Source organism: Dryobates pubescens, chromosome 25 (assembly GCF_014839835.1).
Source record: "Dryobates pubescens isolate bDryPub1 chromosome 25, bDryPub1.pri, whole genome shotgun sequence".
NCBI classification, from domain to species: domain Eukaryota; kingdom Metazoa; phylum Chordata; class Aves; order Piciformes; family Picidae; genus Dryobates; species Dryobates pubescens.
The window spans coordinates 8,824,119-8,850,291 of NC_071636.1; the positions used below are offsets into that span (position 1 = coordinate 8,824,119).

The 26,173-nt window shown below is 49.4% G+C and overlaps 1 protein-coding gene across 1 annotated transcript in view; it reads right to left on the reverse strand.

The window, feature by feature from the left end:
- The window catches only part of NCOR2 (nuclear receptor corepressor 2), a 258,103-nt gene that overhangs the window by 148,856 nt on the left and 83,074 nt on the right, over positions 1-26,173 (reverse strand). The window contains exons 3-4 of the mRNA XM_054172985.1: positions 16,094-16,221; positions 5,339-5,519 (exon numbers count right to left, since the gene is read on the reverse strand). Of these exons, the coding sequence (XP_054028960.1) occupies positions 5,339-5,519; positions 16,094-16,221 (309 nt within the window). The remainder of the gene's footprint in view (positions 1-5,338; positions 5,520-16,093; positions 16,222-26,173) is intronic.

Genomic DNA, 26,173 nt, shown 5'->3' on the forward strand with positions numbered 1-26,173 from the left:
TTACTCAATTAGAGATTATGCTTTTGCCAGTTACCTCCAAGCCAACTGGGGCCTCTGCCAAGGTCAACACGAGTTCCAGCCAGTTTCATTAATAACTGTGAGACCAACCCACTGGAAACTCTGAGAGGTTAATCCCAGCAACAGATCAATGTTCTCATAACAAATTCCACAGAGCAGAAACACCACTGGTGATTTACCAGCCCAGATATCTGGTGCTGGGAGCTGCTTTCTCTGAGCATCCTTCCCTGTGATGGGGCAAACCCTGCTGCTGGAATCCTCAGCCTCCCAACTCCTCACCCTCGCACATTCGGCAAGGGATGGAGCAGCTACCAGGGGACAGCAGTGCCAAGGGAGCAGCCAGCGCGGCGAGGAGGAAGCAGGGCTCCCGAAAGGCCTTTCGGTTGTCCTCGGTGCTCTGCCAGCCCGCAGCCGGAGCAGGACTTAGAGGGTTAGCCAAGAACCTTTCCATCCCACAGCCTCTTTTCCAGGAGTTTATTGTAAATTGGGTTCTGGAACGGGCAGCCAGTGTGAAATTTGGCATGTACACTGCTGGCTTCAATGCATCATTAAAAAGGCATTTTAAATGTGTTAATTCCTCCTTTTGCAATTAATTGCTTTTAAAGCCACATTAACGTGCATCAAAGCAACATATCCTTTGCCCTAATTTCTGCTTTGCTGTGCGTATTTCCTGGCCTTGGTGCTGTCTTTTTCTAAGACTTCCCCCTTCCCTTTTCTTATACCCTTTTTTAGTCTATAGCATCAAAGAAAAGGAAAACAAAAAATTACACAGAAAGGGAAGAAATTAAAACCCTTCAACAATATAAAGCAGAGTCCAAGTCCTAACAACACATGGCTCCTTAACAGTCCTTTCCCAGCAATAGTTGTTAATTGTTTTACAAAAGAGGGAAGTGGCATTGTCCCTTGGAAGGCCAGGGAAATCTGAGATACAGAAAGGGGAAGAGACTTACCCAGTGACCAGCAGCCTGCCAGGGCAGATGGCAACGAGGTTCGGCTTCCCTAAGCCTCCACCCAGCCCTGTACCCATGACACTACATGGCTCCCAGTAAGCGAATTCCTGCTGGAGCAATAGGCTACGTGTAAGTGCAGCCAGCCCGCCCTTGCAAAGGGACTAAATGCAGATCACGACTGACTCACATCCTATAGGAAGGAGCAGCAAATCTTGTACGTGGTGGAAAAGCAGTCTCAGAAATGGGAAGAAGAACAAGTAGAAGCATAATGGGAATAAGAAACAATGGTAGGGGAGAAGCAGGAGCAAGCTCTGTAGCTCTGGAAAGGGGAGAGCAGGCACTGCTGGACCAGACGTGCCACACTCAGCATCCCCACGGACAGGACAGCACCCAGCACCCACTGAGCAAGTAGGCAGAGACAGAGGATTGTGCAGCTGTGTTACTGGTCTGCTCTGGAGCTGCCTGCTTTACTCCTGGTCTGCTCTTACATGATGGAAGTCTGTGACTTTCTCTGTTGGAAAGAAAACAGAAGCCACCTATGATCCTGGGAACCAGCTCCTGCCTTTCCACCAAGAGCACACCCGGCAAATCTGCATCGTGGCAGCTCCTCCAGCAACACTCACAGCCAGGCTTGCAGCCATGGAAAACACAGTCCTGCTTCAGCTGTGCCTGGCTATTCTCAGCCAGCTCAAGGGAGCACCTCAGATGCACCATCAGCCCCACCTGGCACAAGGGGCATGGAAATATTTCATTTCTCCACCAGCAGACTGGAGTCCTCCTGGCCATGTCCTGCAGCAGGAGCCCAGCACTAGAAACATGGCAGCAATCCCTCTTGCAGGGAAAAAGATGCTGAAGTGGGTGAAGCAGACAATAAAACAACCTACTACTTCCCAGCTTGGAAAGAAACACCAATGCTTGAGGATATGAGCAATGCAAGGTTCATAAGGAAAGGCAAACTCTTGCATTAGACTAGCTGAGGTTTAGCTGTAAAGTTGCTGATTTTGAAAGGCACACTGCCCAAAGCATGGCTTGAAGGCCAGCTATAAAGGTGTTGATGTAGTAGAAGACATTATCTGTGCCACACAACCCAAGCCTCACTTAGAATGAGGCCACTGTGATCCTGAAAGGGGTCCAGTGGACCCCACATTATAAAAGACACAGGAAATCCACTTCGCTTTGGGGGAAAACCTCTGGAAGATGTTACCAGCAATTGTCACCTCAATCACTCATCTGTGTTCAGAGCACAGCTTAAGGCCCTAACCAAAGACCTTGGTGATGCACAGGAATGGTGTTAACTTCTCTGGTCTGAGGTTGGTAAATCCAGTGTAATCAGCAATTATCAGGCATATACTAATCTCACACCCCACCACAGACCTGAACTCCACATCTCGGCTCCAGCACTGCTCTGAAACCAGTGGAGACCAATTGGTGCTCACTGTCTGAGCACAACACCCATTGCTGCTACATTACAGTGATGTCCCTTAGGAGAACCCAGCTGGCACCCAGAACACACAACCAGCCCCCCTGCCCTTTTTACTGAGGGCCTTGTGAAGCTCTTTCCTGTGCAAGAATTAGTTTGATTTGCACAATGACCATGAAAAGATGTTACTCTGATGAGTAAATTTCTCTTCTCCCCATGCAGTGACTGCAACAGGGTGGAATGGGGTTAAGGGGTAAGGCAACAACTCCTGGGTTACTCTGTCCAAACAACCACCAGTGTTTAGTAATAACTGGGCTCACGTGGCACATCTCACCCACAGAGTTCACCCTAGCAAAGCTGCCCTAGATAAAGTATCGAATGACTTCATCAGGCTCTGAGTCAGCAGCACAGATGGAACAGCAAATTTCTGTCTCCAGCTCTGGTCACTGGGACATGTCCTGCTGCTGAGTGTGCGCCACTGTGTGCCAGACACGCATCCTGACGCCAGGCATGTACCCCGGCTTGCAAATGTACAGAAACTTCTGGTTCTGCACCCACTTTGTAAGGTGCTTGCAGGATGGGAGGAAGGCTGCAGAATAACCTCTGAGAACAGAGGACATGCTGAGTCAGCAGGACAAGCACAGTGCTGCTAGAAATGAAGTGTAAGCCAACATCCACAGAGACGAAGGAGAGTAGGGGGTCAGCCACTAGGATGAGCTACACTGGGATGTGCTGCTTTAGGAGGTGTCATCAGTCAGGCAGAGGAGCTAATGGCAGCCATGGAGCTCAGCACAGCTTCTCTTCATTAGCTGTTTTAGCTGGTGATTTACACCATCAGAGCTCAGCACTGAATCAGACCATTGCTGGCATAGCACAGGCACAAGTAGCTTGACACATGCAAGCAGCCCAGATATGCAAGTGTCCAGAGCTCATGGACAACCACCAGCCTTGGTTTATGGTATTTCCTTTGGACCAGCATACCCACAATATCTAACACACTGAGGCTCAGGGTGATGCACAGATCATCTGCAGGAGCTTTATCACAACCTTAATGTCCACAAGCAGTTTATAGACTACTCTGAGGATGATGCTTCAAGAATAAAGCTAAAAGACTGCTATTAATCCACTTTCCCAAGCCGTGAAGGCAGAAATGCCTTCAGAGTGACAGTTCTACACCCCAGACCTGCCTTCTGCTCCCAGACACTTGAACAGCCCTGAGATCATCCCAGTCTGGCAGTGAGTTCCATCAAATCCATTCTGAAATCAGCCCCTGCTAGTTTTGAGCAACTAATCTCAGCTCCACTTAGGCTCTCACTAGTCAGGGACACCACATTTATTTTCTTCCTTACAGGCCCTGAAATTACAAATGGCTCTGCTAAAAGCATAATCTTGTCTTGCTGAATTGTACCTCACAGCTCTCTCTCTCTTTCATTAACAGATGTTTTAAGCCCCATAAAATGCATGTAATTCTTGGAAATGTGTCACAGACCAAGAAGCAAAATGAAGCCCCCGAACTCACGAACTAATGCCTCAAGAGCAGCTTTGCCTATTAGAAACAAATAGCTGAGACAACACATGGGTTTCCAGTGAGAGGCAGAACAGAGCTGCTGATGGGAATAATGTGCAGTCAGAAAAGCTGCCCTGGTTTCCTCACATCTTTGGAAGGGAAATGTTTTTCAGTTTATTTTCCTCATCAGCCACCCAATGCAGCACACCCTGAGTATTCTCAGTTCAGAGCCACCAGAACACATCCCAGTGGCATGGAAAGCAGGCTCCCTGTTAAGGTACATCTCAGAGGGAGCATCAAAGATGGGACACAGAAGTGTCACAGCTCCTTGGAGACATCTTTTCCAAGGCTACACATTTTCAAGAGCTAAAGGACAGCAACCTGATATGTCTGGTGCATTTCTTGTGGTCTGAGTTCAAACTGGGCTCTTAAAGAGCTGCTACATCCCTTCCATCATCAGCTCACCATTCCTAATTGGCAGCCCCTGGAGCCCTCTCCTCCAGGAGATCCACCCAGGGCTCCCTTGGCATCTGAGCTACCCCAAAGTTAAATGTTCTTCTCACCCAAGGTCAGAGGGATCTCATGTTAGGCCCACCAGTACTGTATGACTAAGAGATGCCCAAATATCCTGGCACTGCCAAGCAAGACCTTTTTTGCTGGGGTGTTATTTCAATGAGTGCCCACAGCAACACAACAAACCGTCCCCCGCACCCTGGCTAAGGATGTGACATCCTTCTCATTTCACTGAGGGCTCAGGTATCTCTGAAGCCCAGCTGCCTCCAGCATGTTTACCCAATTAGACATTCCTGCCAACCAGGAGCATGTCCAAGCTTGAGGGGAAAAAAAATCAAACACAGTTTACCCCAACAGAGCATGAAAGTAAATCCCAACAGGCACACGAGCACAGGATTTATCCTTGCACCACTTATTACATGTGCAGAAGGGACAATTGCAAGTAAACAATTTGCTTTGTTATATGAGACCAAGGCAAGGAGGTTTTCCAGGGGAAGGTTATATTAAAGAACCACAAGCAGGTGATTCAAACCTTTCCAACAGCAATATTAAATAAAGAGAGGTGATAAATGAGAAAGGTCAAGTGAAAATCAAATCAGGGCACAGTATCCAGAAAAACCAGACATGGTCAATTCTAATTCAGCCTAAAGGAGCTTCTAGGTTGGTCTGGTGCCTCTAATAGCCCAGCAGATGCAAGTTTGTGACTGCAACAGTTGTGGGTAAAGCTGATAAACTTTTGTTTCCCCAAAGCAGTGAACCCATCTCAGTGAATATCACCTGACACCAAGCACTGCTTGATGCAGCAGGAACCACCACCTACACTGATCTGTAGCGGCTTAGAGCCTCAGAGGAAGCTCTCTACACAAGCCAAAGGGATCCCAAAACAAAGACCCCAACTCCAGCCAGCACCCCAGCCCGTTGTCCCCTTACCTTGGAGAGATCCTCTGTCCCTCCCTGCTGGCTCTGGTTCAGGAGAGGCGAGTGCCGCATCAGCGGGTCCTGCAGTAGATCTAGGCGTGGCCTCTTGGTTTCAATGAACTCCAAGTCCGATGGCTTGGTCAGGTCAGAGAGATAGGAATGAGCCTCAGTTCTCAGGTGCAGCTCCTGAGATCTGGAGACAAAGAGAAGTGAGCCTTTAGTAAATAAGCCACCTCTACTCTATCCAGGCTCTACAACCACAAGCCACTTGATGAAGTCAGACAGCTCAACTTCTGCCCTTTTCCCAGAAGGATGCACAAAGGTAGGTCAGGTGGCCCTGGACTCAAACACCTCAGGTCTTTCCAGACCCAGGATGTACCGCTCCAAAGCTTGACTGCTGGGCATGGTGCTTCTCCTGGAGCGCTCACTGCAGGTAGGCAGAACCAAACAATCAGGCAGGGGAGTAGGACATGGAGTGCAACATCACAGAATCATTGATTCATTTTGGTTGGAAGAGACTGTTAAGGTCATCAAGCCCAACCCAGCACTGCCAAGTCCACCACTAAACCACAGCACCACATCTACACTGCCATCCTCCAAGCCCAACAGGCAGCCCTGCTGTCCCCTTCCTCAGCACCACCTCCAGGTCACCTGGAAAGCCCCACTGCAGTGTCCTGTTCCACCACACATGGTGGGTTGCTGTCTCTACACCAGGGCAAAGAAACAAGGCTGCAGTTTTGAGCCTTCCCTGTCATACCACATGTGTCAGGCTGGCCAGAAAAAGCCAAAGCTTGGCAAATGCTCAAACCTGACCCATAAATCCCCCTGTGGCCCTTAAACCCAGCTCCCTTCTGCCACATTTGGCTTATTTAGTCAAAGGTACCTGTATCATTGTTTCTATTTAGCAGCTTCTATAGGAATGCCAAAGATGATGTGCTGGGGGAAAACGTACACTCCTCCGTGGCTAGACAGGAGAGATTTCTTTTTCCAGGATGAGGGAGGAAAGCAGCCAGCCACATGGAGTTAGTTGCACGTCTCCAACGCAGACCTGGCAAGCTGTGAGGGCACATTAGCCAGTGATGGCAACCATGCTGACGTGCCACAGCAGGCTCAAATACCTCTCACTTACTAAATACGATGCAGCTGGCGATAGCTGGAAATTGGGCTTGGGTTTGCTTTCTTAAAACAAATGTCAAGCTTCTCTTTTTGCTCCCCCCCCCCAAGCCCTTTTTTTTTTAGCTCTATTTTTCCTAAGAGGATTCTCTTGTGAGAATTGTAAAGGGATCCTGCAAAAATACATTAAATTTTTTACTAAGCCCAAGGATCAGCTTTGCTGCAGCAGCTCCAAGGGTGTGTTTTTAACTCTTAGGCAGAAGTTCCTCTTTAAAAAAAAAAAGGAGGGGGCAAAAAGCCCACAAACAACAAAACACTCAGATGAAGCACAGGAAAAAAAAAAAATCATGGGCTTCCCACCCCCCTTTTCCCCTTAAACAAAATTGTTGAAGTTCTCTTGAGCTGCGTGGTGAAGTGTCCTCCCCAGTTACCAAACACCAACAAGTGACAGCCTTTGGAGCTACTGGAAGGGGAGGAAGGGAGGGGATGTGTTTTGTTATAAGCAAGCACAACAGACAACATCATATGGCCCCCACCCACAAACTGCAACCACTGATGGTCATTTTTACCTAGCTAATTAAATTATTTATCTGGGAGAGGATGACAAAAAGGGAAGGACCCAGAGCCCTCTGAAGCCAGCGGGAGTCTTTCCAGCAGCTGTAACAGCTCTGGACTGCGTCCAGAGAGAGGAGGAACCCTGGTGAAAACTACCTTCTCAGGGGCACCACATCAAGCAAATCCCTCTGCCCTCCCCTGCAGCACTGTGCCAAACTCATCCCTGCTTGGGGAAACAAGCTAAAGGTGCTATTGCTCATTTTTACAATTTGATTCAAACATCAACAGCAGGCACAAAGCATGTGCACGCCAAACTGCTGCTGTGGCTTTGGCACAGGCAGCTGATGCTAGGATTTGGGCAGCAGCTTGGCTGCTGACACACAGAAACAGAATCTGGCTCGTCCTCTTCCTCCTTCCCAGCAAAAAGGGGATGGCGGAGCAGGGAGGTTCCTGCACTGCTTTTGCCACTCCAACCCCCAACGTACGAGAGCACAGCTCACACAGCAAACTTTTCAGAGCAGAAACAGCTCTGAAATCTGGCATGGAAGCAGAGCTCGCTTCACCTGCAAACACTTTCACACTGAATGATCCTCAACTTTCCTCAGAGAGCCCAGAAATATCTCCTGGCATCTCTCAAGTTTCCTGCTGGCTTGTCCCAAACCCTGCCTGCCCGCAGCTGCATGCCAAAATCTTGGGCTCTGCTGTAAAACCCAGGGACAATAAGCAACTGTTGAGCTGGGCAGGTGCTAAAATATTCCAACACCCGGGGCTCTGCTGTGCAGAGGCAATTAAAAGTCAGATGTATTTATTTTCACTTCTTCCCCTTTCCTTTTTTTTTTTTTTTTTCCAAGGCCATATTACCAAGAAGCTGCTAATTGACTCAGGATGGCTCCCAGACCTCTGCAGTTGTCAGGAACCCAACACAACTGTCATACTCTGTGTTTCTAAGATAAGTGCAACACTCGGAGCTTTTCAAAGGCAGTTCCAGCGAGGCAGGGGCCACGCCAGGGAAAGCAGCTGCAGTGTTACAGGGTGCTATTTCATTTCCATTTCCACATCCATTGCTATTAACTTTATCCACTGGAATTTCCAGCCACTCCCGAGGTCGCCTTGCCTGACACAACCCGCTCAGCCTGTCCTGGCTGCACACTCTGAGTGCTCTTAGAGTCACAGAACGACAGAATTGTTTTGGTTGGAAAAGACCTCCAAGATCGCTGAGTCCAACCGTCAACCTAAGATCACTGTCGTCACTAAACCATGTCCCAAAGTGCCATGTCCACACATTTCTTGAATATCTCCAGGGATGGTGACTGTACCCTGGGGGACAGAGGCCTGTTCCAATGCCTGATCACTCTTTCTGTGAAGAAATTTTTCCTAATATCCAATCTAACCTCCCAGCGCAATTTCAGGCAATCTCCTCTTGTTCTGCTACCTGACACTAAACATAAGAGACCAATGCCCTCCTCACAGCAACCTCCTTTCAGGCAGTTGTAGAGAGAAATGATGCCTCCCCTCAGCCTCCTCTTCTCCTGGCTGAGCCACCCCAACACCCTCAGCCACTCCTCATAAGACCTCTAGACCCTGCATCAACTTTGTTGCCCTTCTCTGGACATGCTCCAGCACCTCAATGCCTTTCTTGCAGTGAGGGGCCCAAAACTGAAGGCTGTATTCGAGATGCAGCCTCACCTCTTGCTTGGACCCTTCATACCTTTCTCTCTTGACATCCCCATCCACAGCGAGCCCTTCACAACAGACTTTTACACAGGGCTGATGTTGCTGTCTGTGGAAAAACAGCCCTGAAAACCTCTCCTGTTACACCCAATTTGAGGGTTTGCTGTATTTCCAAATAGCTCCCACCTGGCTGGTGTATTCTAGAGATCCCTACTTTGCTGAAGGGAAAGAGTGGTTTTAATTGCATGTGACTTTACTCATGATTAAATGAATTAAACCAAATGCCAGAGCTAATTATGAAGTGATGCCAGTTAGTCTTCACCTGGAGTCCTCCACCACAAACACTAAACAACTTAAAAGGAGTGGAACATCATGAGACCTGGCTGACACCAAGGCTGGGAGCCAGAGTCTGCCCCATAACGTCCAGCTCCACTTTGGGCAGGTCTGAGTCCAGCAGACCACAATAATCCAAGATTAGACCTTTGATTTATTACTGATCTGACAGACTAATCACACCCTACCAGCTGCAGAGCCACGTTACTCATTCACTGGGGCCATTCCCTCAGCAGGCTCACATAGGGTGTTCAGAAGAGACAAGCAGAGAAAATCCTACAGCAAGCATGGGGCACCTGCACCTTGCTCCAGCACATGCAGGTCACTGGGACCTAGCAAACCATCTGCTGCATTATACTCACATTAGAACCAGCTGAGCACAAGATGGGCTGATAAAAAGGGCTATCTGCTAGCTAGGTATACAGGAAGCTGAGAGCATCTCTCTCCTGGGAGAAAGGATCAAAGGAGACATCCTGAGCTGCCCTTGAGGCTTGTAAGAGCAGCCCTGATGGAATCTAAATGGCTTTTACCTTTATCTTCTTTGCTGTAGCTGAATCAGGACAAACTGAGCAAGTACAAATTTTTGGAGGAGGTCAAGGCAGGCTCTCCCACCCCACTAACCCACCTCAGGAGCATACTGGCTGGCTTTTCAGAGCCACACAACCCTCCTCTGCTCTTCAGGCTCTCATTTCTCCATCAGCTGAGCAGCAGGAGGAACGACTGCTATTCTGTAACACCCAGTGAACCTAGCTTGACTTCACGAAGTTGTGCCTCCTGCACCAAGGGCTCCAAACACCAGCAGTGACTCTGAGCCAGCTCCCACCAGCTTCCCAGCAAGGGCACAGTTGAAGTTCTGCATCCATCCACAAATATTGTTCCTTATATCATGGGGCCAAACAACATAACTGGGCTGGAAAACTGGCTCTTGCCTTCTCTTGGAACCAGAACCAAGACAAATGTTCTCCTTTCTGTAGCTGTTTATTTCTTCTGGCTGAGATAGTTTGGTGAGAAATTGTCTCAAAAAAACAGCTTTTACAGAAGACTCCAGGCCTCACAGGTACAGACACACAACAAAATACCTTTGAAAGCCATGAATATAGAAAACCACCAGTGTCAGAGTGAATTATTTATAATCAACACTAACATTCATCCAAGGTTTCAGCAGCCCCTTTACAGCTAGATGACAGCCAGAGTGGGAGACCAGGCAAGTTGAGACCTGTTACAGAGAAGCTGGAGGGTTTGTAGGAGCAAACCTGCCACCAGACAGCTAAAAAAACATATACAGGGCCAGCTGACAGATTCCTTCTGTCATATAAATGGAGAAGAAAAGCCCTCTTGACTTAACAACAGGGGCCATAGGAAGACCAGCCAGTCTGGGGGGGGGAAGGTGGAGCTCCCATGCCCTCAGCTACATATAACAGCAGCAGCATTGAGGCTTCCCAAGCCAAAGGTATGGGACAGCCTTAAACAGCATGCATCATGTGGTCCAGCTCAAGGACTCCAGGTCCTTGTGATGTCTGACTGAGCGCTTGTGACTAGGAGACCCCATGTGCATCCTGATGATGCTCTGGCTGTGCATTCCCACATGATGGCAGGTAGCTGTGCCTCAGCCACCCCACACAACCCTGTCAGCCAGCTTCTTCCAAGCCAACTGCCATTTAGATGAGAGGAGATGCTTTATTTAAAACTTGCATATTGAACATTTCCACACACACTGCCTGAATTATTCATGGATGGGACCAGCAGCAGCTTTAATACTGTGCCACACAATGACATTGCCTCACTCAGGATGAGGAGAAGGAATAGTTGTGGCTCTCCACAAGCTTCCCCACATGTCTTCTCCAGGCATGCAAAACAAGGAGCCCCACAGGAAAGCCCTCTTGGCAGTGCTGGATAGCTGGAGCACTCCCTGAACTAATGGCTTTAGGAACATCCCACGTTCCAGTAGGCCTGCTGCAAACATTGCAAGGTTTCCCTTCCTCCCACAAGATAAATTTGCTTCAAGTTTATGTAGGGTAAAGATGCTTCACGAATTTTTGCCCTCCATTCCAGCCAAGGCAAAGCCCAGGTTTCTCCTCACACCTCCTTGCCAGGGCACACTGGCACGTCTCCGTGGAGCCTTGATCGCCCTCTGTGCCCACTTGTGGACATGCCCACAGTGCACACTGGAGCAGAGGGTACTTGCAAGACAAAACTTGCCAAGTATCTACATGCCAGCACCTGCCCTTTCCAGCTGTGATTTTCCCACATTCATTTGTGGAGAGGGGGAAACTAAATAAATAAATAAATACATTTAAAGAGTGGCCTCCAGAACATCATTTCAAGTGTGAACAGACACAAAGATGTATGGCTGCAGGGCTTCCAGACGCACCACTGCTCACTCCTGAGAGAAGGGTCACCTTTAAAAATGGAAACTTAATTAAAGCCCATAAATAACAGGGGCTCGGTGGCACTGCTAACCGGGGAGCAGTTGGTGCCATTTGGCCCAGCGCAGATGAAGAGCGAGGGCCACACGTGATTTCCAGCGGCCACGCACGCCGCCCCGGCTTCCCACTGCTCCCCAGGCTCCTCAGCCAGCAGGATTAATCACATTCAATAAGCACAGTAATTAGGCTTTGCTCTCATGCTGGATTGCACATGGCTATCTCAGATGGCTCCAGAAACACAGCAGCTGCTTAACGTATCCAAAATGCCATCCTTCAGATCAGCACCGGGCAAGCTCTTCGAGCTCCTCACAACCGTGCTCAGCAGAACGGCTCCCAAAAAGGAGCCTGGGTCTCCTGGTGAACTGGGAAAATGATCTGATGAAAACAGTGACTCACCTGACTCAGGGTGAAGGTGGGATCTACTGTGTGAACATGCACACCGCTTATTTACAGCCACGTCTTCTGCCAGAGAAGCAATTATCCACCCCAGCATTCCTGGGCTGGTTAAGGAGCCTCATTTAAAATCCCAACACGTAGGAAAAGTCAGAAGGAAAAAAACCACCGTGGTTCCTTCATTTTTCAGACCCCTCACCCCACTGGCACCTGCCATTTGACACTCAACCCAGTTTTCCTCACTTCTTTTGTGGTCCAAAATATATATAGAAGAGGGGAGGAAAAAAAAAATCCAACCCTAATCCTTGTCACCTTGCCAGGACATTCCTCTGCAAGTATTCATGGTACGACTTGTACCAACAGCAGATCCTGAAATACTTCTCTTCTCTCCCTGCAGTCCAGTTGGCACAGCCAACTGAGCAAGCCAAGGGGAAGTCTGTGGATCCTTCCAAGAAAAAGCCTGCTACCAAAAAAAACATCAAGGAAAGCAGCACATCTCTGCAAAGACAGACAACTTTCCCTATAGCAACAGAGTGGTTCAAGTTTTCCTTCCTTCTTCCAAGCCAGAATTGCTGCCCAGAGAGTTCAAGTCCCCACATCCACCAAGAGGTGATGACAACTCTCAAGGCTGATACACTTGGAGAATGGCATTCTGCAACTCCCCAGCATCTCCTGCAGAACTGGGCTGCCCAGGGTGGAAGGCAGAAGAAGAGGGAGGCATCTCCACAATGGTCTGACACGTCAGGAACTGGCTCTCCCCATCCTGCCTGACCCACCAGGCTCAACTGTGGTGACATCCAGCTGCCTGATCCTGACGCTTGACAAGCTCCTTGTTCAGGCAACACCAAAATGTGGGATCATCTCAGCACCCCATTCCTTCCAGCAAGTTACCACTCAACAGCTTTTTGCCACCAAAACCTGATTCACTTGAAACACTGTGACGATAAGGATTTCACTAACTGCTTCTTCCCTTTTCGCTGGACCACAGTTCACCACCTCAGTGCCTACACCAAAACTGCAGCCAGGAGAGACAGAAAACTGCAAAGCTGTAGGAAGACCACCTAAGCAAGCCCAAAAGATTTCTGCAGGATTTAAAGAATCCATGGGGTCAAGCCTCAAATACCATGTGAGATCTGCCTAAGATGAAGGTAATGCCAAAGTGGGAGACAACCCCCTGAAACCAGTAAAGGGTAAGACGAATTCCTCCAGTTTCCAAAAGAGAGGACAAACAGCAGCTGCTCACTGGGATTAGAAGAACCAGGACCAAGCAGTCAAAATGCTGAATCACCACTCTCTGGCTGCAGACACTGCTCTGGATCAGTGTGAGGCACAACAATAGCAGGGATGTCCACCTAGGACAGGACTCAATCTCCAGTACTGTCCATCTGCCACGTCCCACTTGCCCTGACTCCCAAATTGATTTTTTGAAGGAGGGGAGTGATCCTGGAAGAGCATCAGCCACCACAACCAACAGCAGACAGGCTGCTTCCTCTGAAGCCAAAGCAATGGGGGATTGGAAGAGTTCCCTTCCACAGACACTTGCTTCAAGGAGAGGATTGTCTCACTCCCACCACCACAGCATGCCAAGCAGGCTATCAGGCAGGGAACCAAGGTGAGGGTCTTAATTTCAGACACAGCACAGTTCCCTCTACTTACTTGCCGTGGCTGCGCTGCAGACCTTACTTATTTGCCTTCAGTTGCTGCCTCCTCCCTAGCCCCTCATGCTGAGAGCCAGCTGCCTCTGCTCAAAACCCTCAATCCCAGCCCAGGAACAAAGCCAAAGTGCTTACAGATGCGCCTGGCCTGAACCTGCCAAGGGGACTCAGCTGCAGAGCTGGCTGCTTTCACCACCCTTGTCCAGGCTTTGCTCCACACCAAGCAGAGCCAGAACTGTTTTTCAGGATATGCACCAATGACCAACACAACCTGCTCCAAAAACTCCAGGGTCTTGGCTCTTAAGCACCTCAAGAACCATCAGAAGAACAATCAAGCACCCAAAGGGCTCATTTGTAACACATCAGGTGCTAGCAGGGCAGTGAAATTCTGGAACAGGTTGCCCATCCATGCAGTGGAGGCTCCATTCTTGGAGACATTCAAGGTCAAACTTGACGGGGTCCTGAGCAGCCTGATCTAGTTGGAGATGTCCCTGCTTAGTGCAGAGGGCTGGACAAGATGACTTTTGAGGGTCCCTTCCAACTCAATGCATTCTATGATTCTATTTTAGAGAAGATCCTGACACCACAAAGATGAAATAGCAAAGTCCCCCCCAACCCTGACAGATTTTTTGAGTGTAGTGCAGAGAAACAGCAGCTGGCTTGGCAAAAAAATGGATTAACAGCTCCCCAGTGCCACCCAGTTTGTATTACTTCAATAATTAATTACACTGGACTGAAAATTTCTGCAGACTCCCCACCTTGCATACCCCCAGGTTCCCCAATGTGGTTTGTTTGGTCTACATCCCAGCACTCCAGCACAACTGAGCTGAATGTCAGAGGTATTTTTAGCTTTGTCACCCAGTATCATGTCTGCAAAAACTCAGTTTTTCAGATGTTCCAGGGAAAAAAGGATGAAATGTAACTTGGGTCTGCTACAAAAAACTTACAGCATGCCAAAACCTCACCATTCAGGTTGAAAGTGAAGGAACCACGATAAGCATTTGGATGTGTATCTAGGCCTGACCACCTCAGTTAACATTTACCCACATTCACCTGACTCTCAACACAGGTTCGCAGTATCTGTGAGCCACAGTGAGGTGTCTGGATGACCCCACCAGATCAGAAGTGTGGTACAGCAGACCCCAAGGCTTGCTGTTGGAGTCTTTTTTAGTTACATGGAAGAACCAAGACATGTTTTGTTGGGTTTTTTTTTTAAACAGCATACTCAGAACTTGAAACCTTCACTTTACTGGAGAGCAGAACTGGTTCTCCATTTTGCAAACCCTAAGTAGTGTGAAAAACAAAACCAGGCATCAGCATGTTGCTGGGTCCTCTTTACTCACCTCCCCCAAATTTAGCTGAATCTGACCCACTTCCAACTCAACCATGTTAATCTGAGTGCAGAAATTAAAGCACTGAGAAAGCAAAGCATGCTAAGGCAATGTAACCTGCTGCATGAAGCCATCCAAAATGACAATGCCCTCTGTGCTTGCAGGTGCCATCCAGAAGAGCACATCCAGGAGGACAGATATAAAACTAACTTTGGTGGCTGCCTTTGTGCGCCTAAATTCTCATCAGGATGAGAACTGGATTTGGATTTTGGGGTGAGAATTTGGATGTGCTTCCAAATTCTCCTGTTTCTGCTGAGCACCAAGCTGAACTCAGCCTATCAGAAAAGAGCATCCTGTCTGCACCTATACCCTTACCTATCCCACTCCCTGAGTTCTTCCTCCTCTCCCCTAACAATTATGATTTTAGAGAAACAGATTCATCTCTGTGACTCTGGTTTTATTCTCAGCCTATGGAATATGCACTCAAAAAAATTGTTCTGCAGGAATCTGCTGCAGCAAAGCTCTTATTTCACTTCCAGGCCAGCTTTCTTCCAAAACCACTAAGCATCAAATGCAGAAGAGAAACTATGAAAAAGCAGCATTTTGAGATGAAACAGGGAGCGAGAGTGATGACCTTCAGAACAGACCAGCTCCTGTGGTTAAAGTGCCTACAGCTTTCCCAGCCACATAGCACTTTCCCTGAGGAGCACCCAAAACCACTGCCAGGCTCCCAGGGGAAGCTAGGGAAGAAAACAGGGACAAGAGAGAGAGCTGTGAGGGCATCAGACAGAAAAAACACAAGCCCTCACTTTGGAGAAAGCTGTGAAGGAAATGCTGAAAGAGAAACAAAACGTTGAAAGCAGGGAGGAAGAGCAAAGAGGAAGAGGAGATGCACAGTGGAAATGAGCTCTTCTCACTCCTCCCTTCAGCCTCAGGAGCCACAGAACAAATCCAACCACACACCTTTACTTCCTACACTGAAGCAAGCCAGTGCAACCAGTTACAGCAACATGTATCTTCACAGAAGAGGGGGTTGGGGGGGTGGGGGAGTGTTGTTTAGTGGTTTGAAGACGTTTTCTAGATGCATGATAGTTCAAGGGAAGAAACCACAAGGCAAAGGTGCCACTTGCAGTAGCACAACAAAGCTAAAGCAGCACAGACTCTGGGCACAGACAAAAACATAACTTTGCCCAGGTCTCCCCCAGCCCTCCTCCACCCCCAGCCCTGCACAGAACACTCCCAGATGTGGTTGGGATGCCCATGTCCCAAGGAAAGGCAGGGAACTGGTACCTTTCATTGCCTGGCTGGAACTCAGAGAGCAGGGATGGTCTCCGCCGCTGCGGCTGCATGATTGACCCCGGAGGGAGGTGGGAAGCAAAATCCCTGGAATGATGCTGGTACTCCAACAGTGCAACGTCCTGCAGAAGCAAACACAGAAGAGCTGGTTAGGCTGGTGGCAACCTTTAAGCAAGCATTGAACATGAGGGTAGATTAAGTTTAGATGTAAGGAAGAAGTTCTTCCCTGTGAGGGTGGTCAGACCCTGGAACAGGTCACTGAGAGGCTGTGGGTGCCCCATCCCTGGAAGTGTTGAAGGTCAGGCTGGATGGGGCTTTGAGCAACCTGGTCTAGTGGCAGGTGTCATGCAGAAGTATTGAACTAGATGATCTTTAAGGTCCCTTCCAACCCAAACCATTCTCTGACAACTCAGGAAAAAAAATAAATATCTAGATAAGTCCTCCTTTGAAGCACAGGGTGCTGGACCACAAATCTCAGGGCTCCTGCCCCAGCAAAAGGGTTCCCACTAATCTCCAGTCCTGCATCACACTGGGCTGGCAGCTCAGTCCAACCTGCTTTCATCCTTTTACTGGGGCTGCTCATAAGCTGGCCCATGGGATGAGGACCCCAGCAAGCTCAACCCAGCTGCCAAGCATGCACACAGGGATTTTTTTCATCCAAGCAGTCCTGGTGACAGCTTAATCTGAGAGGAAGAACAGGTAAAAGGAAAATTGAAGGCACAAGATACTTTCAGCTTCAACTACCCATGCAGCAGTGTGAAGAACTTGGGGGAGGGAGAAAGAAAAAGATAAATCTGAAATGTTATTTGGAGAGTGTCCCTTTAAGCACAGCTCCCCTGGGTTGAGCTCAAGGGGTTTGAAAGGACAGTTTGCTACTTATTATGTGTACGTCCCTTTTGTTCCCTGACCCTTGAGAGCACAGTACAGTATGTTCCCAAATTTAATTAAATAAGAAGCCCTCCTGCTCTCTGCCACAGACTGATTCCAGCAACAGTATTTTAGCAGCTACATTCAACTCCTCTTTTTTTCATTTGCAGATAGATACTTGACCAGAAGACTAATCATCTAATTAACAAAGACCTTCAGCAATGGCACAGAAAGCCCTGTCACAGAATATCCCTGGTAACACTGACACACACTCACCTTAGAAGAATCAATCCCACCTGGGAGTTTATTTTGAACAGCTGTAACTGGGACAAAAAACCAAAACAACACACACAAACACACACCACCACCCCCAAAAAAGGCAAAAAGACATTTCAGAGTCTAAACACTAAAATCAATAAATAAAATACCAAGTGCATGTGGGCAGGGGACTCCTGCCCCTAACAGCTGCCATAGAAGTTATTTGATCAGTTGCGGTGAAGATTGACAAGCTCCAGCACTAGGGAAGCTGGAGAAGTGTCCCAGCAAGTGGGCGTAGTGGGCAAAGAAAAGATTTGGAAGCTTAAATAGCAACAACCTGCTCCTGAAGCCCCCTTCTCTCCAAGGTGCCTCTGCAGAACCCCTTCTCTTCCTTCTGTAAGTGAAGAGAGCAGCCCAATGATGGATGCCATGCTCTCCTCCAGCCAGCTGCAGGGTAGAAAGGGATATCAAAACACAACATCTTTGGCTGCCAGAGGATAAACCAAGATGTCTGCACAGCAGCTTTCTGGAAAGACAAGAAAAATGGACTTGGAAGCTCTTGGTCTAGGGAAGCCAAGCTAAGCAGATGGCCTACCCCACCTTCAGGAGCTCTCACAGAAGAGCTGAAAGAGCCAGATATGAAATGAAGGCAGAAGGGGAATGGTGGAGTCTGAGGGACACCACTTCTTTGTGTCTAGAAGAGTGCACCAGTGTGAACCAGGTTCACTCTCCCCAGCATCGGGCAACAGTGTGCTGCTGCTGCTCCTTTCTGTTCAGGCTGATCTTGGCAAACACCAGCAACCAGGAGCCTCTGCCCACCCCAAACTCCTGGTCTCCATCTCCAGTCTGGCCGCTTCAGATGTTAGCCCCTGAGGCAAGTGGTGTCTTCAAACAGGTTCTTGCAACACAAGGAGTGCATTGCTAGGACAGCATCAACTCGTTCCATGATGTTTCACTTCTGCTGTAAATACAGGTGTACAGAGAGGACACCATCCCATGATACTGTTTCTTAGCCAGGAGGGGATTGGTCTCTTCTCCCAGGCAACTAGAACAAGAGGACACACTCTCAAGCTGTGCCAGGGGAAGTTTAGGCTCAAGGTGAGGAGGAAGTTCTTCACTGTGAGAGTCATTAGGCATTGGAATGTGCTGCCCAGGGAGGTAGTGGAGTCACCATCCCTGGAGGTGTTCAAGAGGGAAGTGGATGTGGCACTTGGTGCCACGGTTTAGTCATGAAGTCTGTGGTGACAGGTTGGACTTGATGATCTTTGAGGTCTCTTCCAACCTTGGTGATTCTGTGATTCTTCAGCTCGAGAATGCTCACAGAGTACCATATGTGGGCTGCAGGACAGGGGTATGTCATTGGTCCAGTCACTAGTGGGATGAACTCAGACATCTGGAGTGAAGGAGCCTGTTAGCTCTCACCCCCATCCAGAGCAGAACTGCTGCTTCTCCACCTTCACATTTGTCCTGGTTTTAAACTTAAAAAAAAACCCAACAAACAAAACAGTCTGGGGAAGACACACCAAGAGGCCCACAAGCAGGCCTGTCACCTTCTGTGAGTGTATAAACAAGAATTACCCGTCTGGGAGGCTTGAAGTCTGTGCCCTTGAGGAAAAAAAAAAGGCCATGGTGGGGGGAAGGCTCTTGCATGTCTCAAGAACCATCTGTTTTCCCTTTTCCCCCTGCCCACACCCAGCTGAGCTTTGCCTTCCCCCCCACCCCCCAACCCCTGTCAGAAAATTGCTGGTGGTGCTCAGAGCCTGCTGGCATGGCCTGAAACAATAGGGAAGCTCATGGACTTTTTACAAAGGCCTGGAGTGATAAGACAAGGGGCAATAGTTTGAAATTAGAGAAGAGCAGATTTAAGTTGGATGCCAGGAACAAGGGTGATGGAACACTAGAACAGGTGGTTGAAGTCCCATCCCTGGAGATATCCAAGGTCAGACTCAACAAGGTTCCGAGCAGCCTGATCTAATGGGAGGATTTCCCTGCTCACTGCAGGAGGATTGGACTAGATAACCTTTGCAGGTCCCTTCCAACCCAAACCACTCTATGATTCCCTGATTCTACAATGCTGGGCCATTAGCTCAGGGCTGGGCTCCTGGCAGATGTTCCTCTCCAGCTTCCCCACCAAGGACAAGGCTGGTGAGCACCAGCTCCTACTTTTCTAGACATTGCCCAACTGCCTCTGACCTGCCCTGCTTTGCTCACATCAGCTGCACGAGAAGAAAACACAGCCTAAAAATTAGCGAGGAGGAAGGGTTCTGTGCCCTGTGACAAACTGTCAAAGGAACCGTGGGAGACCTGGCAGGATGTAGGTGGATTAATTGCTCAGAAAGTTACTCCAGTAAATTGCATGGTGAGCTGTGGCTGTGTTTTTCAGATGCAAATGCCAGGAAGGTTTATGAGCTGCCTTCAGAAGAGGCTTAGATTTCATTCAGCAGTGTTCTAAAGACATATGCTGGAGAGCACCTTGCTGCCAGCACTGTGGCACTTTCCACACACAGGCAAGAAGGGAGCAGCATCCAGCTTATGCCACGTGAGTTCCCCACCACCAAAGCACACAGCACAAACAGGACATAGCCCCCATCCTGACTCAAAATTACTAGCATAGCCTTGGCACCTGCTCAAGGGCAGCTCAAAAGACATCTGAAATAAAACAACTGAAAAAAACCCCAACCCTGTAGCCCCAAGCTACACACCGCTCCTTTTTCCTCCCCATGGCTTTACTGTTTTCTGCTAACCATCTCCCTCTCTTTACACCTCCTCTTCCTGCCCTCTGTAAACCCTCCTTCCACTCTCCCCAAACCTGCTGATGTATTGAAGCATCTTCTCCAGGGCCCTCAGTCCTCCCACTGCCCCCAGTCAAGACCTTGTTCCTTTTACACCAACTTTTCTGCTGTTTCCCTGTGGTTCAGGGAACCACACGACTTAGAAATTCTACTAAGCTTCATGAATTCAGCAAATACCACAAAACAGAGATTAAGGAAGGAGAGAAAACACAGGTAGCCAAGGGCTTTAGCACCTCAACAGATCTGGGGAGGGATGAAAGGAGGGTTTGCAGAGGGCATGAAGGGATGCAAAGAGAAGATGAGCACCTTCTTCACTTCTGTTAAGGCTCTTTACTCAGGCATATGAGGGAAAATGTTTCTAAAACAAAAGCTAAGCAATCAGAATCACTTTGTAAGTCTCAACATCAAGACTTTATCATTCTCCTGATAAAAAAGCAGCTTCCCAAAATATAACCCTGGGTGAAAGCAACTGTGTCTCCTCTAACCACACAGGCAGAGTATAGACAAACAGACCAGTTCCCTCCCTCCAGACGACACTGTCTGGAGCTGTAGATGATTTAAGACCCAGCCCAGCAATGCCAAGGCTGAGCCGCCACGGTCACACCCTCTGTCCCACCCACACCTCACAGCACTTCTTTAGTCAGGCTAGTCCCTGGGGCATCCATCCTCTGGTGGAAGCAACTCCGCACGATGACAAAGAAACAGCCCTGCAAGCAGTTAGAGCTTGTCTGAGCAAGGAAGATATAGCCCCAGACAGCCAGCACAGGAGCTCCCCCAAAAACACCTCTACCACTGAGCACTGTCAGGATGATCCAGGAGGACATGTCTGTCCTCCAGCATTTCATTTCAAGCTGTGCAGCCATGCCAGCCCCTGAGCACATCACCTGCATGAAATCCAATCCAGGAGCAAGCTTCTCAGGGCTGAGGCAGCTCAGCCTCATGCTGCACTGCTCCAGCTATGAGCAACCTGCCAAGAAGGGGATGCATGCTGCCATAAGCAGAAGGGACACATAGCAGTAAGGTGGGGCTGTGAGGCTGCTGCTTAGAAATCAAGTGATGGGGAATACAGATGAAGAGCTGCTGGTATCATCACCAGAAGATTTCAGAGGCCCACAGCATATGCTGCAAATCAGCAGTTAGATGGACAAGTATATAGGGGCAAAACTCAGCATCCCACACAAATGCTGCAAAGCCCTGGCCTTTACACAGGGCTCTGATTCTCATTCATCAAATTTGTGTCAGTCAAAGCCTGACATGGGTGATGCTGAAGACATCATCTCACAAATGCTGCCTGCTGCAACAACTAGTGAGGAAAGGTCTTGAGGGGAAAACAGCTCAAATACAGACACTTTCTGCCTAGATACAGCTAGAAACCTACTCTGGTGAGAGGTGGCTCCAGAGAGTCCTCCTGAGCAGCTCCTGGCCCCTCACCACAAAAAAACACTGCTGGCTGGATTGAGCCATGGCCAAAGAGGGGCAGACACAGAAAGTGTCTACAGTGCCACAAATCACGTGGCAGAGCAACTCAGCACAAGTTCAACGTTTAGATAAATGAAATGCTGACAAGCCAAATGCAGCCTCATTAAAATATGCTTCCTCATGCAGCAGACTGAAGAGGTACTTGGGTCCTGCCCAGGAGGCCAAAATCATCCTGTGCTGCCAGCAAGGAGACTGGACATGTCCTCACTGCCCTGGCCTGGAGGTGCTGGGAGAGGGAGCTGGTAAAATCACTCCCAGTCTCCAAGTCTTTGTGTTATTACTTGCTTTGGGAGCACTGAGAGTGCTGTCTCCCTCCCTTCCCTGGTAATTCCTCTAACCCTAAATAACCTGAGTCTATCAGGCTCATTAAGACACACTAATCAAACTGTCTAAAGCCAGGAGACTGAATGCAATGTTACAGCAAAGCCCTTGGCAGCATAGAAGCAGAGACAGCCCTGAAGAAAGGGGTGGGGAGGAGATGTTGATTCCCCACCCCCTCCCCTCCCCCTTCATACCTTTGGGGGTTTTTTTCAACCTTCCAAGCCTGCTGCCTTCCCTACCATCATATCTCCACCAAAACCTTCCGAGCTGTCCTCTGACGTGGGGATAACCCACACACTGAACTGCTGGCTGCAGGCAGCCCTCCTGCCTCTCTCACTTTCTGTTTTGAACACACACACATTGCTGCTGTGCTTCAGTTCTCTTTCCCCTGCCTGCTGCAGCTCTTTGGGGCTGGGCTGCCTGACCCGTGAAGAGGAGGAAGCAAGAGAGGTTTGAAATCGATGCTGGAAGCACCCCAGGCACTGACCCACAGCCCATAGAGGCAGACAACACTCTGCCACGACCAGCAGCAACTCTGCTCTCTCATCTCCAGCACAGAGCACATCCATACCAGCAAGGCATCTACCAACTGTTCCATCCAGATGGCATTCCCATGGCTACAAGAATTAGCCCCTGAGGAGAAGACCCCAGGAGTACAAGGCCTACAGAAAGGAAGCCTGGAGCTGGTCTTGCAACAGAGAGGCGAACTGCTCCTCCTCTCTTCCTCCCACCAGCCAGCAGAGAAACAAGTGCAAATTCCCACTGCTTCTGGCTTCCTTGGAAAACAGTTCCAGAGCAAACCCACAGCGACCCAGAGCATGGCCAAACCAGCACCTGTAGGCACAGCATTACCTCCGTTCCCCCATGGCTTACCACGTCTCCAGCCAAGAGAGCACCCAGGAGCTCCCTGCTGAGTTTCAGTGCAGAGGCAGCTTCACCTACAAAACCACCAGCTCCTGTTTTGCAGTGACGTCGCGGAGGAGCGGTCCCGGGGTCACTCACCACATCCGCCAGCTGAGCCGGCTCCCCGGCAGGGGTGGCACCCACGCCAACTGCCACCGCTAATCACAGCATCAGGCGCAGGCTGCCCAGCTCCCCAGGCACAGCAGCCCTCGCCCAGCTACAAGCCGCTGCCCCACACTGTCCTCATAACCTCTGGCAGGCCAGCAAACAGGCCAGGGCACTGCACATGTTGACTGAGGAGTAAATCCCAGCTCCTCGCCACCTCCACCAAGGATTAGGTCGTGGGCTGCTTGTTACGAGCTCGCCCAGTGCTGTGTTGGGAATAACTTGTATTTCTCAATGATCTGCTTCTGCTGAAGCTCTCCCAAGCATTTAGCTTAAGTGAAGCTGATTAATAATGGCGTGGTCTGAAGGGCGAGCAAAAAACCATGGCAGAACGTCCCTGTTTATTTCTCTAGATACAAATTGCCCCTTCTCTAATTTCAAGAGAAGATGCCTGGATTGTTCCTTCTGCTCGTGAGCAACACATACACCCTTCTGGGAGCTCCTTTCAACTTCTGTGGAACTGATGGGTACGGCAGTGGAGCTGGTAATCCCAAAAACTGCAGTACTGGTGGCAAAGAGAGCCAGAGCTGGGCACTTTAGAGCTGTCCTGGCACTCCCCACACTCCACTTGTCCCCCAATTACATCCCACTGGCTCTGGGGACCTAGCTCCACCATGTATCTCCCCTTTATCTTAGGTGTCCTAATTTCTATTGGTATTTTCTGAGAGAAGAGCTAAGAGCAGCTGCAGCCAGCATTGCCCAGAGCAGTGCCCACATGCTCAATCACCTTCCTCCTGCTGCTTCTTTGCTGGTGTTTCCCCAAATCAGAGTGTGCCCTATGCCTCAGACAGCCAGAACTATTTCCCATACAATGAGGATGTCTGGAAGGGACACACAAGTCAGAGAGGCCCAACATGGTGGCCAAGACTTTACTGCTCAGCCTTGGACTGGGAAGTCACCCCATTTCCTTGGGAAGCACACGGCAGGTTGAGCCTCCCACACCCCAGGAGCATGGAGCAGCTACCCCAAATTGAAATCCATTAGGGCCTTGGATTCTCCAGCAATTAATTTGTGCAATGAACTGCTGCTTGAGCCCCTTGGCTGGAGCAGGAGGGAGGGCTGATGCCCGCAAACCAGATGGAACAGCTCTCCACTCCAAGGTGGGGTGGCCCAAGCAGCATGGCCACCACTCCAGTAGCTTTGCCAGAGGCAGGGGATACCCCTCACCTCTGCTATGCACACCCTGAACTTTGAAAGAAGTTGCTTTAATTCTCCTCCTGCCAGCAGTGAGCATGACCTATTTTACCAATAAAAGGCAAAGCTCTCTGGTGCCTGGATAGCCTTCAGCACCAGCAGCACCACTGCTGCTCATCAAACCAAGAAATTCACTTCTTAGTCTTTGCCTGGAGAGAATTTTTCCCAGTGGAGATCCAGGTAAGAGGAAGGGGGAAGGTTTGGGAGGAACAAGGGCAGTAGCCAAGCCACTGCTGACACAGCTGTGAGGGGTCCAGTATGGCATAGAGCCCATCACCCAAAGCCTCCCCAGCAAAGAGAAATCCTCTGCTACTGAAAACCTCCCCTGAAGCACAAAGGAGGTGGTTATTGATCAGAACAGGTTGTCCACAAGTACACTGCTGTCTGTCTCACTTCCTCCCCCAGACCCTGGGAGGAGCTCACTGCAAATTTAAGAGGGGAAAAAAATCCCACAAAACAACCCGGCATAAAACCAAAAAGCAACTCCCCCACAATCAGCTCCACTGTTGAAGATAAGGTCAGTAATAAAACCTGGCTGAATGCACGCATTTTTATCTTGCCTACGAAGATGCAACATGTGCTGAAAAGACAAATGCCCTTATTGTTCTGACACAGCCTCACTGCCATCCATCTCTCACAAGCTGCTGACTTGGCCTTTTGTTTTAGGAGGTGACCACACTGCGCGTGGCCCCTTCTTGGAAGGCATTGATTTCTCCTGCCGTCCCTGCGCCGAGGCCACGTCTGCTGCCAGCACCATCGGTGGCAGTACCAGCTGCGCAGTAATGCATCCTTCCTAACGCCCCCTCCTCCAGCCCGGGGCTGTCAGCAGGGTTTAGCTGTCCCATCTGAATATGCCATTCATGGAGGAGAAGTCACGTCTCCGTGGGGGCAGCTCTCAGCTGTTGTGGCTTCCCAATCATCTGACCAGCACTGGGTGCTAGAGCCAGCCGCCAGCCCTCTCCCCAGCAGACAGAGGTGCCCACAGAGCTGCAACACATCCATTACAGTGCTGCTTTTCAGTCTCTCTCCATCGCAAGACTTTGTCCCAGTCGCATCCAGGCGCCTTTGAGCCAGGAATGACCTGTCTGCCTTTCCTCCAGTCCCCATGCCTGCTCCTCTGCTTCGTGAAGCCACCCGTGGTCACAAATACCCATGTGGGGTGAGCAGGTCTCTTCACACAGCAAATCCAACAGTTCTACTTCAAAAGCACCAGGTCATTTTGCTCATCATTGTATCTCTTCTGTAGCATTGTCCCCCAGCATCTCCCACCACCCATGCTCCCACAAAACTCCCATAACCTATCTGCAAACACATGCAGGGCCCCTTTGACTTTTGACATCTCTCCTACACTTCATTACCCCTCCACAGTCAGACCTTCAGGATTTGGTGGGTACTATATGTAAGTATGGTGACACTGACAACCAGCGAAAGCACCTGGTCTTGCAGAAGGTGTTTGCAGAAGATAGTGGGATGATACAGGCAGACTCAGTCTAAGAGTGCAGACAAAAGCTTTATGTCTCCAAACACAGCTGTAGGGAGTCTCTACTCCTGCCAAACCACATATGTAGCAGAAGTCCTTTCTAACTCTGTGGATCTTGAATTCAGTCAAAAGCAAAGCACCACCCTCTGCATCAGATCACGCCCAAAAAGCAGATTAAGGAGGAGCCAGAGAAGTTTACAGTAGCTTGAAGAAAGAACTGCTTTGGATAAAGGCTGAATCCTAGAGAAAATGAGCTTTAAATGCAAACTGCTGTAAGCCAACTCCCACTCCCTGGCAATGGGAGAGACACCCCAGGGCAGAGAATTACATGTCCTGTTCCTTCACTTCCACACTCTCCAAGTCCCACAGTACTAGGCCAAGTTTCCCCAATCCACCACGGAACTGCTCAGAGCTCAAGCAATCCTCCACTGGGAAGGTCCTCAGGAGAGATTGCTCCAATTTCAACTCTGACAGAGCCGATCAGGTCAGCATTTCCAAGGTAGGCTTTTGATTTTTCAAGTTATTCCTTACAACGCTCTCTGGAGCCTGGCAGGCAGAATTCAGGATGCAACTCTGGCATGAGCTCCCCTCCACTCAGCTGCACAGCTGGTAGCA